Here is a 16,527-nt window from a genome sequence, read left to right as displayed (position 1 = left end):
ATTGTTAATTGCTATAAACATGGGTTCAGAATTGTTTATTTGTGATTTGTGTTGCCATTGATCTTGCCTAAATAATGCATTGCATAATAAAACTTGATCACTGATCTACTGATAACACTGGCCGACTGAGGGCGTATTTTTCTATCTGTATTATCACCTAATTTTAATAATATAACACAAACAATTACAATAAAAAAATGGTTTATAATTGAACTAAAAGGGAAACTATACATGCGAAAAACACGTATTTTTCAAATTTTAATGCATTTTCAGGAAGCTTGGGTAATTTTTGGGCAATTTTTGCTGAATCTTGGGTAATTTCGACCCAGATTGGGTACATCAAAAATTGTGAGTGGTCACACTGCTGTTGACATCCATAATCATTCTTGCGTGTCGGATTCGACCGCATGTGGCAGCAGGGATTGGAAGTGATTTTAACGAGGCCTAGCCTACCACCAAAGCTTGGCCTACACAAGTTCTGGTTCTAAACGTACACAATGAGGTCTAAACGACGAAATAGCCATGCGGGTGATCATGTTGTTACTACAACTAATAATAATAATAACTTACCTCTGCACTCCCATCGCAAGAAAGTTGCTGAGGAGGCATCGACTTCTGCTGCTGGAGAAGGTCGAGGAGCTTCTTTTCGAGACACAGCAGAGTCACAGTCGTACACAGTTGCTGTAGGCCTAGGCCTAGATAATGAACCAAAGAGGAAAGTATCCAAACGATCAACAACAGGACATCATCATAGACAAGTGTCTTCTTTAGGGTACTCACCATTCATTAATGCTTTATTGAGTATCGTTCTTAAAATTAAATAGCATTTTGTACGTCTAGACCTAGCTAGGCTAGGCCTAGAGACCTATCCTCAGAGCGCTAGCTAGGCCGGTAGCCAGGACAAAAAACCAAAACGGCAATGACCAAAACGGCAAAAATAAGTACCAAAACGGCAATGAAAATACCAAAACGGCAAAAGGCCTAGGCATTACCAAAACGGCAAAGCTGCAAAAATCAATGCCACGAATAAAGCGCCACCGGGCGCGGGCAGCAGTTCATAATTTTTTGAATCGTGTTTTGTTTTTTTGTTAGTATGTTTTGTTTCTTTTTTCACATACATGATTAGGCCTATATTATAAAGTGTTATTTATTATTATTTTTTCCCCGTTTTTACACTTTCCCATGGCATAATATTGTTTAGCCACTATTTTAAGGTTTAATTATTTAAATGTTCACTGTTTTTTGCAGTCTTTTTACTATTGAATTGTATTGTATGTTATTATTGTTATTATTATTATTGTTATTATTAAATGTTCACTGCTTTTATTGCAGTCTTTTTACTATTGAATTGTATTGTATGTTATTATTATTATTATTATTATTAGGCCTATTATTATTATTATTATTATTATTATTATTGTTATCATTATTATTATTATTGTTGTTGTTCTTCTTCTTCTTTAAAGTGTTATTTATTATTATTTTTTCTTTCGTGCATTTTTAAGTTTTATGACATAAATTGTTTAGCCTTATTTTGTCTGTATTTTGAAGTTGCAACTACTGTATTTAAATGTTTACATTGTAATTCCCCCAATATTTTTACTATTGAACTTGTATGATATATTATTATTATTATTATTATTATTATTTATACTTTTATTATTAATGTTGTTCTTTATAGTTTTTACTTTTCTTTCGCGCTTCTTTACCTTGGCTTAGTAGCATAGTATTAGTAGTGTTTTATTTATCCCTTTTGCCAAACCATACTGTAGTAGGCCTAGACCTAGGTGTTGCCATTTTGGTTTATTGCTGTTTTGACTTAGGCCTATTGCCGTTTTGGCTTTTTGCCGTTTTGACTTTTTGCCGTTTTTGATTTTATTGCCGTTCTGGTTGTGTTGCCGTTTTGGTTTTTGGCCGTTTTCCCCATTGCCGTTTTGACTTATTGCCTTTTTGGTTTTTTGCCGTTCTGTCCAGCAACCCCTAGGCCTACAGTACTTAGCCTACTGTTTTAGGCCTAGGCCTAGGGCTTATAGTGGTACTAACGAACGTCGAGGCCTAGGCCAGTATACTGGCTATGCATGCCCTCTCCATTCAAAATGTCATTTAAGATACAAAGGAACTACTAGGGCCTAGGCTAGGCCTGGCCTGTCTTAGTCCAAGGTGTGTAACTAGTTTTCTACTGTAGGCCTAGGCACATTGCCCCAGCTAGCTTAGGCTAGTGTTTACATTTCTGACTGGTTTATCGAAACCCAGTTTGCCGAGTTATTATGGCCACTTTGCTGAAACCCAATTTGCCCATAACAGCCTGGTCAGCGGTGGCACCAGAAATTTGCTGACAAGGAGTCCGACATGTCCGACAGAGGGGTCCGAGCCAAGGAGCCGACGGAGCCTTGGTCGACGGCCCTAAATAGAAAATCTCATGTAGGTTTGACAAGGAGGGGGTTTTTTTGTCTTATTTTGGTCCAAAATGTACTTTAGACCATAATAGTAGGGATTGGCACTCAATTTTTTAAGTTTATGAGCCAGCGACCTAGTCGCTCGTCGGATGACAGGGGGTTCCAGGCCTGTCAGACGGGGGAACAATGCCCTCCCTGATGGCACCACCACTGAACACGGTTTTGTCCTGTTTAAGATCTAGGTTCACATTTAGGTGGGAGGAGTCAGACTTTTTTTCATAAAAACACTTAAAAAAGGGGGCTCCAGGGTCCGCCACCTGGAAAATTTTGATTCTTAGATGGCGGGAAATGAGCTTCCCAGACTTCTGAGGTGTCTTTTAATGACTTTTAAGTTCTTCAAAATTCAAGGTTTCCCCCTCTTGAAAACGGTCAGGTAAACTTTCTCATTCTTATTACAGTAAATAGGCCTATTTATGTGTGTACTGCTGTATAAAAAATTGAGCTGCTTACGTTTTTCCATGAATGGATAACCCCAAAGAGGAAGGGAAATCCGGGGGTCCTCTATGGGAAAAATGTTATCACTAGATGGCAGGAAATGAGCTTTCCCGACTTCTGAGGTGTCTTTTAATGACTTAATTCTTTAAATCTTAAGGTTTTTCTCCACTTGAAAACAGTCTGGTAAACTTCTCACTCTTATTATCCCTACTATGTGTGTACATAACAAAAATTGAGTCGCTGCATACATACATATATTCTTTTTTCAATAAATCGATGAACCCCAAATAAAACGGGGGTCGGGGTCCTCCCCGGGAAAATGTTGGTTCTTAGATGGCGAGAAATGAGTTTTCCCGACTTCTGAATGTGTCTTTTAATCAAAATGCAAGGTTTTCCCCTTTTTTAAACTGTCAGGTAATTTTTTCTCTTTCTTTACAGTAAATAAGCCTATGTGTTGTACCGGTACACAGAGAATTTTTATTTTTTATTTTTTTAAATTTTATTTTTTCTTCCCAAGTAAGGGGGGGGGGGGGGGTCAGGACCCCCTGACCCCCCCCCCCAGATCTGCCAATAAATAAACGCATTCCTTAAATGAACGCTTCCCACAAATAAATGCTACGTCAAAGCCCTCCTCAACAATAAATGCCTGGGCATTTATTCAACAAGGTCGTCCGTGTCAAAAAATAATAATTTACCTATCCAAATCGGAAGTCAGTGCTGATGGGTATCACCATGCACATCAAAATAAAAATTGTTAAAAATTGTTATTGTTAAGAAAGCGCATATTAACCTTGCATGGATCTTCTTCAAACTTTTGTCCAAACAAAGACTATGTCCATCAAAGAAATGTATATTCAAATCTGTTAATTAAACATGTTTAAAATTTGCATTTTCTAAAGCATTCCAACTATCTACAGATCTATGTTAGACACAAAATTATGGTAAAATGCATAACATTTTTTACCCTCAATTTATAACATTTCCCCACATTTTAGGGAACCTTAAATGTATGCAATTTACTGTTAAATGTTGAGCCATGGCTAGTGTTGGAAACTACTCTATATCTGTCTCCAAGGAAAAAACAATCAGGGTACAGTATGCTGAAAATAAAAAGAAAAAAGTACATATGTTGTCTTTTGTTGTTCGAGTTGTGACCAATTAAGGGAGGGGTCTCCATGCTTAACGAGGCTAAATCTCCCACTAACGCCAACACTCTTTGATGCCAGAAAATTGATCACTTGTATTTTAATGAGCAATTAATTAGTTTTTTAGTGTTTAAAGCAGTTTTTCCAGATTTTAAACACTACAGTGTATTGAATCATGTCATGTTTGTACTTCAGAGATGAAATAAAGAACAGCCGTCTTCACAAGACCAAAACAAAGGCTATAAAGAAAGGGAAGGACAAGAAAATGAAGAAAAAACAAGTAAAAGCTGTTGCAGACTCACTGAACCTGAGACAGCAACCATTAGTAGATTGTAAAACAGTTGTCAATCTGAGAAGTGGTGCTAATTCATCACAAAAACCATCCAAAGGTATGGCATATTTGTTAGCGGTGAATACATACAATAGCCACTCCTTGGCGAAAGTACAAATTAGGTTTTCATGCAATTCAAATATTAAATTTTACATTTGAAGCTTAGACAGTATTTTTATCCTTTATTTTTTTATGAGATAGGAAGAAAGCTTGGGGGGAAAATTATTCTGATACATATTCTCAATACCGGTAATTCACATTTTAAAAATAAAAACTGTATAGTTAAAATGCTTTTGATTGATTTTACTTATTTAAACAGTAAAAAAATGGTGTCAGAGCGCAATGCTATAGGTTATCACTTACAAAATGAGATAGGAAGAAAGCTTGGGGGAAAAATTATTCTGATACATATTCTCAATACCGGTAATTCACATTTTAAAAATAAAAACTGTATAGTTAAAATGCTTTTCTAGTCTTTTGATTGATTTTTTTTATTTATACAGTAAAAAAAAATAGTGTCAGAGGGCAATACTATAGGTTATCACTTACAAAATATAAAATATCTTGTTTATTTTGTTATACAGGTAAACAAAAGAAAAATGATAATAGAAAAACTACCAAAAACAGGAAACAAAGACCCAAACCCAAGAACACTGAAACTGTAGGAAAGGGAAAAACAATTGTTAAAAGAATTGTCCAAAATGTTCAAAATGTCCTTATCAACAAAAAGAATGAGCCAGTACAAAAAAAGAAGAATGCATCACCTAAAAAAAAATTAAACAGGAGGAGGAAAGCAAATAGAAGCAGCACTATGTCTGCAGTTCGTGGTAAAGTTTGTGTCGTTGAAGGTTTCAGTAAAGAAGCATCAGATAACTCCTGGATTGATATAGACAGTACTGGAAATGATGATTGTAAGGATGGTAGTCATCCCACTTTGCAGGTGCCATCTGCAACTGATGAATGCCTCCATTTTAATATTGGGCGTGATTTGTTAGATTCTACTGATTGTTCTACAAGCAAAGTTGGTGTTGTAGATCTTGCGTCCTCAAAAACAAAATTATTCAAAAAACCAAGAGATGTAAAGTCTAAAAAGAAAGCAAAGATGAAGTTGAGATTTTCTGGTTTTGCCATGAGTATCAACGACACTAGCAATTTACCACTTACGCTGGAAGAGTCTCTTAAGATTGGTGACAGTACTGACCAAATTTACTTAAGAACCTCAACACCTAAAGACTTGGAAGGAAGTGGGTTCTTTAGTGTTGGAAAGGACACTTCGGCCATCCTAAACAGTAGAGATACTGAACCAACAGCTAAAAAATCCACACATAAGTCTCCTTCACGCAAACGCAAGATTGTAGATGAAGAAATTCCAACTTCAGATAAGATACCTAAGAATGATGCTCTCTCAGAAGCTTTGAATTACAAGTAAGAATTTAAATTGTGAAAGTTTGTCATAAAGCTCAGCAATTTGTCAGTATTGAGAGGTAGTTCCAGGTTCAAAAGTCCCTGTAACAATGTATGATCCTCAACAATGTAATAAACATCTTTTAAATTTCCAAATGGAGATGTTCCTCCTTAGTATGTTTACAGAAATCTATGTTTACCTGTTATCATACTTGTGTGCTTATATATAGTTATGCTCAATTATGTGACATCATTTCATATTTTCTTTTTTTCTCTTCAGTCTTTCTGGGTATTTTATGATTGCATGATACAATGATCAGTCATGACAACTACTGCATGTGAATTTTGTAGTTCTTCTCTAACCCGTTATACAAAGTTGACTTTTGTTTTGCAGGTTTTACAAGTTAGGAAACTCATCCGAATGCCTTGTTGTGCTTCATGTCGGATCAGTTCTTGCTTTTTATGGTAAAGCACTTATTAAAGTTGTCTATGGTCATGCCAACATTTTGGGCCACCGTTTGATCAACCTTCACGAGTTTACTCCAGTTTTCTCTCCAGAAAGTCACAGTGCCCTCTCTATAACCACGGAGAAGAGTAAGGTTAATATCGTTGACTTGACTAATAAGTTAGATGCTATCAGTTTTAACCCTGATGAGATGAAACATGAGATTTTGAATCAACTGTGTCTTGGTAACTCCTGTTTAATTTGGATTAAGAAGATGGAAGATGGACTAACTCGTTACTTGTCTTGTTTTGAGGAATTTGCAGATTTATTTAACACAAAATTGCCAAAACCTTATCTACAGGTAAGTTTTAATATACAGTATGCAGGGGCGGATCCAGAGATGTCCATAAGGGGGTGCCGAAAGGGGGTCGAAATTTGGGCCGATCGACACAACAATGTCCTACGGTGTCCGGCGGCATGCCCTGCAAAATTTTTGTGTTCTAGATGCCCGAAAATAACATTTAAGGTGTTCTGGGCTATCATATTTTTCTTTTTCTTTATATTTTCTTTTTTTGACCTCCCAAAAGGGGAGGGGGGGGGGGTGGGGCCCCCTAAGTCCGCCCCTGGTATGTTGCTTTTATGTGATTTTATTTTAAATGCACCAAAAAAAAATACACCTTGATGATACAAAAATATATAAACCTTAACTAAGGTTTTATTTACAAGGGTTCACACAGTAATACACACAAATATAGAAGGGAATTTATATAAAGTATACTAATAAAGGTGTGGCTTGGTGTTAAGATGCATTAAATCATGCAACACACCGCGCTTTGATCATTGGTTGATTTGATTCCGTGGACAACGTGGTGATACATTCTCAGTTTGATAGTTTTTTAATGACAATCCCCTCAGACTGCTACCAGCAATGAGCAGACAGCATAGCATTTTAGAGCACTCACATAGAGCAGAGATAGATGCGTTGGCAGACCATCAAAAAACTGTTGACCAACACAGTGTCAAACATCAGTCAGTGTAGTTTCTTATTGTAACAATCAATAGTATCATTATAATTCATAAAGAAACCTCACAAAATATAGCTTCACTTCCAATTATTATCCTCAGCATGTTTGACAATGGCATCTTATAAAGATATGCCATCAGGTGAACCAGCAAGGAAGATTGCATTATTTATCATTCAAGTTGTTAATATTTTCTTATTCCTTTATTAGACAAGTAATGTTAGTATTGCATTCAGCATTGGACTACAATTGATCAACTCAGACAAGGATTCCCAGACAACATTCCAACCTCCTCCCAAATATGAAGAAGTGTGTGGTACTATCTGCAGATCATCAACTGACAAAACACCTGTAGTGATCACCTGTGGGAAGAAAAATGTTGGAAAGTCTACTTTCTGCAGATACTTGATTAATTCACTGTTGAGAAAGTAAGTACGTTGAGTAAGATACAAATAGAACATGGTGTGAGCGAAGTAGTGATTTCTACAGTACTCCTCAAAGTGTTGAATGATTGGGACTACCTCCCGACGTGAAGCATAGGTGGGGGCAGTCCATTTTGGGTAGTACTTTTTTTTCCCGCATCTGTGTAAATTTGGCACACACAGGGAAAGTAATCAGAACTACCACACCACGTACCAAGTAGAATTTACCAATAAATGTTGTAGCTATTTATGAGGTATAGATTAGAAGAATAAAGAGTGGCTCTAAAGGAATGCTGGATTATAAATGTATATATATTTTAATTAAAATTTCATCAGATCCCAGGTGCAGTTGATTTATTTATTAAAATAAATTCAGCCTTCATTATTAACATGTGATCAAGTATTTCTCTCTCAATAAAGTGCATATTTTATATTTCCAAATTTTACAATTGAAAATTGTTTTATATTCTTATCTCTTTTTTAGGTGTAAGCAAGTGTATTACTTGGAATGTGATGTTGGTCAGACTGAATTCACACCCCCAGGATGTGTGTCTTTGAGTCAGGTCTCTGAGCCTATCTTAGGCCCTCCTTTCTGCCACCAGATGCAGCCTGAAAAGTTAGTATCAACTAAGCATAGAATATTACAATACCACAGCAGCCTGGTTACGTCACAGTTGTTTTTTTCATACGGAAGGGGAAAAAAGGAACAAATCATTAATGCTAAATGTTATATTATTACTAACATATATAAGCCAAATGGTATTCTATTAAATCTCACAAGAATTATGGAGTGAGCTTATATGTCAACAATGTCCCTTTAAAATCCATTGGATGAAACCTTTTTGACAATTGCTTTACTCAGCAGTAACATTAATTATGTTGGTCAGACTGAATTCACATTCCATTCATCAACTAGAAGGAAAAAATGAAACAAATCATAAATGCTAAATGTAAAATTTATATGATGGTGGCACATTAACAACATTAAAGTTATCTCTACATTGTTTTCACTGCCAAATTTATATCTGTTCAGTAGCAGACATTACATGAAAAGTATTTGCTTCAATTTTTTGGCCGCTTTAATAAATTGTTAGCACTTACTATTCTGCTTAAGCTCAACAGTTGACATAAAATATAATATAATAAAATAATGTAATAATAATAATAGTAATAATAATAATAATACTAATAATAATTAATATATTAATAATGTTATTAATATACTTATACATTATTGTCATGACCTGTATTACACTTCACAAAGTCAAAAAAGGTAGAAGAAACATATTAATATTATATGTGTCTAAACAGTTTCTACTCATTCGGAAGGGGTCATGGTAGAAGCGTCTTTGTCACGGCACTTCTTATGCTAATTCTTCCACGACCACACAGAGGATAGGATAAAAAGAAGCCACATATTATATGACTTGGACGTTGACTCCGACATGATCATTCCCCCCTTCTTCCTGTGAGACTGCTCACTGAGCACTTGATTGGATGGAGTTTATTATCATGCCCAGGAAAATTTACTCTCTTTTTTTCTTTTAACTGCTGGTAAAATGAGCCCCCAACAGACACCATCCTGGTATTTCTATCTTTCTGGGCCATTTCATTAAAAAAAAATAACTACCTGCATACCTGTATTAAGCTTTTTTTTTTTTTTTTTTTTTTTTTTTTGAATATTTAAACATATTTTTTATATTCCTTTCACAAAATAATCCCTGTCCGGTGGGGGCGGGGGGGGGGGGGGACAGCTATGCTACAGTATGTAGAGCGATTGCTATATCGACAATGTAGCTATTATATGGAAAAGAGCATTAAGTCTAATATCTGTCTCTTATACACATCTAGATGTGTATAAGAGACAGGTGTCAACATCAGTCAGTGTAGTTTCTTATTGTAACGATCAATAGTATCATTATAATTCATAAAGAAACCTCACAAAATATAGCTTCACTTCCAATTATTATCCTCGGCATGTTTGACAATGGCATCTTATAAAGATATGCCATCAGGTGAACCAGCAAGGAAGATTGCATTATTTATCATTCAAGTTGTTAATATTTTCTTATTCCTTTATTAGACAAGTAATGTTGGTATTGCATTCAGCATTGGACTACAATTGATCAACTCAGACAAGGATTCCCAGACAACATTCCAACCTCCTCCCAAATATGAAGAAGTGTGTGGTACTATCTGCAGATCATCAACTGACAAAACACCTGTAGTGATCACCTGTGGGAAGAAAAATGTTGGAAAGTCTACTTTCTGCAGATATTTGATTAATTCACTGTTGAGAAAGTAAGTACATTGAGTATTAAAGATATTATACAAATAGAACATGGTGTGAGCAAAGTAGTGATTTCTACAGTACTCCTCAAAGTGTTGGATGATTGGGACTACCTCCCGACGTGAAGCATAGGTGGGGGCAGTTCATTTTGGGTAGTACTTTTTTCCCGCATCTGTGTAAATTTGGCACACACAGGGAAAGTAATCAGAACTACCACACCATGTACCAAGTAGAATTTACCAGTAAATGTTGTAGCTATTTATGAGGTATAGATTAGAAGAATAAAGAGTGGCTCTAAAGGAATGCTGGATTATAAATTTATATATATTTTAATTAAACTTTCATCTGATCCCAGGTGCAGTTGATTTATTTATTAAAATAAATTCAGCGTTCATTATTAACATGTGATCAAATATTTCTTAATAAAGTGCATATTTTATATTTCCAAATTTTACAATTGAAAATTGTTTTATATTCTTATCTCTTTTTTAGGTGTAAGCAAGTGTATTACTTGGAATGTGATGTTGGTCAGACTGAATTCACACCCCCTGGATGTGTGTCTTTGAGTCAGGTCTCTGAGCCTATCTTAGGCCCTCCTTTCTGCCACCAGAAGCAGCCTGAAAAGTTAGTATCAACTAAGCATAGAATATTACAATACCACAGCAGCCTGGTTACGTCACGTTGTTTTTTCATACGGAAGGGGAAAAAAAGGAACAAATCATTAATGCTAAATGTTATATTATTACTAACATATATAAGCCAAATGGTATGCTATTAAATCTCCCAAGAATTATGGAGTGAGCTTATATGTCAACAATGTCCCTATAAAAGTCATTGGATGAAACCTTTTTGACAATTGCGACAATTGCTTTACTCAGCAGTAACATTATTTATGTTGGTCAGACTGAATTCACATTCCATGGTCATCAACTAGAAGGAAAAAATCATAAATGCTAAATGTAAAATTTATATGATGGTGGCACATTAACAACATTTAAGTTATCTCTACATTGTTTTCACTGCCAAATTTATATTTGTTCAGTAGCAGACATTACATGAAAAGTATTTGCTTCAATTTTTTGGCCGCTTTAATGAATTGTTAGCACTTACTATTCTGCTTAAGCTCAACAGTTGACATAAAATATAATATAATATAATAATGTAATAATAATAATAGTAATAATAATAATAATACTAATAATAATTAATATATTAATAATGTTATTAATATACTTATACATTATTGTCATGACCTGTATTACACTTCACAAAGTCAAAAAAGGTAGAAGAAACATATTAATATTATATGTGTCTAAACAGTTTCTACTCATTCGGAAGGGGTCATGGTAGAAGCGTCTTTGTCACGGCACTTCTTATGCTAATTCTTCCACGACCACACAGAGGATAGGATAAAAAGAAGCCACATATTATATGACTTGGACGTTGACTCCGACATGATCATTCCCCCCTTCTTCTTGTGAGTCTGCTCACTGAGCACTTGATTGGATGGAGTTTATTACCATGCCCAGGAAAATTTACTCTCTTTTTTTCTTTTAACTGCTGGTAAAACGAGCCCCCAACAGACACCATCCTGGTATTTCTATCTTTCTGGGCCATTTCATTAAAAAAAAAAAATTAACTACCTGCATACCTGTATTAAGCTGTTTTTTTTTTTTTTTTTTTTTTAATAAACATATTTTTATATTCCTTTCACAAAATAATCCTTGTCATTTAATTTTTGTGCTTTGAAAAGGATGTGTTACTTTGGCGATGTTAAAGTGAATGATTTTCCAGATCGTTATATTTTGTGTATTAAGCATGTACTTGATTACTACCAACACTCTTGTGCTGACACTTCTCTTGTTATCAACACAATGGGATGGACAACAGGTAAGGTGGTTTAAAAACTATTAAAAATTTGGTATTATCTTGTAAGGTTAGCATTTTAGAAATAGTGAGAAGTAATTTAATTCATGGATCAAACTACAAGAAACGAACTGTTGTTTATCCTTGGATCCATGATTCAGTCTCTAAAACATTTCAATAAACATTATAACTTCATAAAAAATGTCAAGAAAATTATATTTAAAAAGAATGTAGTGTGAAACTTGAATAAAAGCCATGGGATTTTTTTCTAGATGGTCTTCTTTTCAAAATTACTTTTGTATTAATTGGGGAAAGGCTATTCTATACTGGGCTGCTTTTTGAAATTTGTTTTTTTTTTTGTTATTACTTTTCCAAACTAAAGAGTGGGGGGTGCGGGAGATACTTTTTGAGATGGGCTTTTTGAGATTAAGCCTGTTGCACTGTAATCTCATAAAAATATCATGAACATATCAATGATAAAAATATGCATGGTCACTAATTATATAACAAAATACAATTTTATTAACATAATAAGAAAAGTAGCAGTAAAGAGGAATAAAAGATTATAAATTTTATGTTCTCTTGTAATGTTTTAAACATGCTATATTATATTTTTTAATTATGAATTTTTGATGAAAGTAATGTAAAATTGATAAATTTGTATACTAAAAAGAGAGAAGTCCACTGTATTTGGAATGTTGACAATTAAAGAATAGAAACAATAGTGCATCTCATATTTTATGATAGGAATATTGTATTTCAGACATGGGGTTGATGTTGTTGATTGACACAATTCGAATGGCTAACCCTACACACATTGTACAGTTCATACCACCTATTCAGTCAGTCCCACCTCCACTGGAAATGGAATATATTTCATCAGCTGAAGGCTGGAGTGTTAAGGAGACAGATCTGGGTTTGTCTGCACAGTTACTCAAATTGAATGTGGATGGGGAACAATCTACAAAGTAAGAATTTTTAGTATTTCAATAGCTTCATTTGAAAAATATTTCAAGTTCATATTGCATTTAACAGACATTTTAATTGCTAACATTCAAAATTACATTTTTTTTTTGTATTTTTAAATTGTATATTTTTTATTTAATGAAAATTGGTTGAGTATTATTTGAGAGATTATGATTGAATTTTTGGATATAGGTTAAAAAAAATTTAGCTTTCAAATATTAAGGTGTGCAAGATAAAAAAAAAATATTAATTTGCAATTGAATTTAGTCATTGATATTTAGCAGAATTGTCCTTCATTATCACTTATCAAAAATAAAAAAAAATCTGGAATTGGATGCTGATTTTTGAACATTTTGGGTGCTAGTTCAAATAAGGTATTGCCAGAGCCAGTTACAGTTAAATAAATAATATAATATTATATTGCATAGCCACTTGCTTTAATTTTCAGCAAGTAATGATAAATGATTAATGAATTTGTTGATTTTTATTTTATATATTTGGATATCCATAAATTTCCATCTGCAAAAGCAGTTAAAAAAAAATAAAGTAAACTAAATTATTTGTTTTGTTGTGGAAGATAGATTTTCTTTCCATTTACTACAATATATGCAATATAAATTCATTTATCAATGTACAAATCATACATGGGAATACTATACTCTGTTTTCTGATATCTTTTATCCATTGTAATCGTAATGTTATCTCTTCATTTTAGCCAAAAGTATAAGGCTTCTTCTATGCGAACGTTAGCACTTCTGTCTACCTTGTTTGATCTTCAGCCTAAACCACTACCAGTAGATCCTTTAGCCTTATCAGGAATTGTCCCTGTAGTGGTACCGTGGAAAGATGTGGCGGTATGCATCCCTCATTACTATGTTCCAAGATCACAAATCCTGTATGCACTCAATGCCAGTATAGTTGGTTTGTGTACATTAGACTCTCAGCAGGTAGGTTTCAATGTTATTCTTTTCATTCATGTTTTAAGTGCGTAGCCCATCAGTGATGCTGATATGAAGGGTCCCACTGAAGCAAATCAATAATAATTTACTTTTTAAAAAAAACAGTAAAAAGACAATTAGCCTGGTTGATGGAAAAATCTTTAAAAATATATACATGGATGAAAACCTGAGGAATAAATTTAAAAAAATATGTATTTGTATGTTGTTTTCCAGGTTGCCATGGCAACTGAAGATGAAGAGGGTTATAGTCTGAGAATTTTGTCATCATCACCAATATGTGAATGCATTGGTATAGGTATGTGCCACAATTATTGGGCCATATGTCTTCCATAATTTTTAACCATTTCTAACATCCCACACAATCACACACCGTTTACATATTACAAATTACATTCTTTTATGAAATTTTATCTATTGTTCAATTGTGTGCGAAATCTGTGTTTTTTTATTATTATTTTAATTGTCTTGGCCTTTCACTTTTTACATTTTAAACCTTTCATTTTATATACTCTCTAATAATGTAGTTAAGTTTAGTTTTCTGGGGCTCCAGACTTTTGTCATTGTGATTTTGTTGCTTTTGAGGCCCAAGACACTTGTCTGAACAAATAAATGAAATGAAACGTGTTTTTTTTTTGTCTGAAATTGCATTATGCCAGAGTAAATGAATGATACTCCTGGGGGGAGAGAGAGACAACGTAGAAAAAGTTGCTTGCCCACAGACACAAGCGACTTGCATAGCGAGGGATTTAAACCCTTGATTTTATGGTTAAGAATCCGAGCCACAACAGTTTTACCCCCCTTAGATATTATAAAGGATTAACATTACAAATGAATAAGTATTATAAGTAACTAACATTTTTGAATGTTGCTTTGTTCTGGAACTTTTCTATATGGTTGGGTGGGAGTTAATCTGTTTTGGTGTCCAAGAATTACTCCAGATGTTTTAACAGTAGTTTGTTTTCCTCTTACTTACTAAACATTTTTTTAAATCTTTTGCTGTGATATTCCAATAGGAAATCAAATAATAAAAAAAAAAATTCTATTAGTAGTGCAGTAATGCCATCATTATTAAGACCAGAAGTGTCCTTCTGACACTTTCCTGGAATATAAATATATTGATATTAAAATTTCTTTCTAAAAAGTTTGTCACTTTATAAATTTATTACTGTAATCTTATTTTTACTAGGTGTGATTCGTGGCATAGATCCTGTGAATGAAGTTTTCTATATCTTAACTCCAGTTGCTGAGCAGCAGCTCCACAATGTAAATCTTCTAATGGGAGGAACTATACCTGTTCCTAAGCAACTACTTGAACAGGTATGTGGTTTTAGTTTTAGACAGAAGATACACATACCTACATCTCTACCTAAACACCTTCAACATAATATAGTTGCAGGTGTTAATGCAATTTTCTTTTTTTGATCTCTTATTATTCATACAGTTAAACTTTCCTAAGTCGACTTTGCCTACTGTAAAGTCAAATAATTTCTAAGTTGATCTAATTTTACATGCCAAATTGTTGTGTTTTCCATTATTTAACAATCTGTAAGTCGAATTTTATCTAAGTTGAACAATATTTTAATGGCAGTTTGGATTCGACTGAGGCAAGTTGAACAGTATATTGTATGTCATTGTTACTTTATATTGTATTGTATTTGAATGGATACTAAATAAATAATCTAATGTAAAGTAAATGAAGTTCACTTAACCAGATTTCCAGAAGTGGCTTTCTCTCAATTTGTGACCCCTGCTGCTAATGGTAAAAGGTAGACAAAATTAGTAGTAGTAGAGAAGAGGATATATACTGTATGTAATCTTTGCACTTTTGTTTCAGGGGCAGGGAGATGACGTGCCCTATACAAAACAACACTCCACATTCAGAGAAACTGGTTCAGCTCCATTGAGGCCGCGCAAAAATCTAAAGAGACCAAATCTTAGATGGAAGACTAAGTTTGGCAGAAAATAAAAATATCTTATGTGCAGAAGATGACTCAAAATGTTAGAAACCCATTGTTTATTGATGGCAAAATGCAAAAGTTCATGATGTCAGACAATGCATGCAGTGGTATTTGGTACATAAGATCATAGTTTAGTCTTGTTGCTATAAAATTGCATAATGGAGAGCAGTTCTATACGGTAGTTATATTTAAATTTATCTTTGTAAGAAGTTATATTCTGTATCATTAATAGAACTTACAAAAGTTTATTTGTGTTATGTTTATCCTTAAATTATTGTAATCAATTAGAAAAGTAAGTGTTTAGAGAAATGTGTGTTTCCTTTTATCATTGCCGTTTTTCAATCACTCAATCACTCAATCAATTGTTGGTCAGTGGCGCATTCATCAAAGTCATGAAGTTTGCAAGAACTTATTTTATTTATTTATTTTATATTTATAAACATTTGGTTTAAAAATAAGATAATAATAATTTAAGATAAAAACAAGACGGCAAATTGCTTAATTGTTAAAGTATTTAATTTTATTTTGTTAAAAGGTGAATATAGTTTTCGAACCTATTTTAGAGTTAAAAAAAAATGGACGGATAAAATGGTTTAAAAGGACAGAGTGCGACCAAATCGAACAACAAACCCTTAATTTTAGAATAATGATAATATAAAAATTATTATTTAAAATGGAAAAAGTACATTCAAAAGGTATGGACAAACATTCTATGACAAAAATCATGATATGTGTTATACCTTTAACACAGTTAATCGGTAAATTATTTCTCTATACTTGTTCCACTAACTGTCACCATGTTGAAGACACTTGACTTCATTGACCATG

At 33.7% G+C, this 16,527-nt stretch overlaps 1 protein-coding gene across 1 annotated transcript; it reads left to right on the top strand.

Annotated features, from left to right (window-relative positions):
• Positions 1 to 363: 363 nt before the first annotated feature.
• On the top strand, positions 364 to 16,008 carry LOC117122242 (polynucleotide 5'-hydroxyl-kinase NOL9-like). Its single transcript, XM_033267769.1, has 12 exons — positions 364 to 772; positions 4,232 to 4,425; positions 4,952 to 5,792; positions 6,166 to 6,577; positions 9,744 to 9,961; positions 10,443 to 10,574; positions 11,704 to 11,840; positions 12,580 to 12,784; positions 13,498 to 13,729; positions 13,955 to 14,036; positions 14,928 to 15,058; positions 15,576 to 16,008. The coding sequence occupies exons 1-12, from the start codon at positions 498 to 500 to the stop codon at positions 15,705 to 15,707; spliced, it is 2,991 nt and encodes a 996-aa protein (XP_033123660.1). The 5' UTR covers positions 364 to 497; the 3' UTR covers positions 15,708 to 16,008.
• The last annotated feature ends 519 nt before the right edge of the window (positions 16,009 to 16,527 follow it).

This window comes from Anneissia japonica, unplaced genomic scaffold, assembly GCF_011630105.1.
Source record: "Anneissia japonica isolate Jap-2015-1 unplaced genomic scaffold, ASM1163010v1 scaffold287708_len1499824_cov190, whole genome shotgun sequence".
NCBI classification, from domain to species: Eukaryota; Metazoa; Echinodermata; class Crinoidea; order Comatulida; family Comatulidae; genus Anneissia; species Anneissia japonica.
This window is presented reverse-complemented; position numbering and strand designations above follow the sequence as displayed.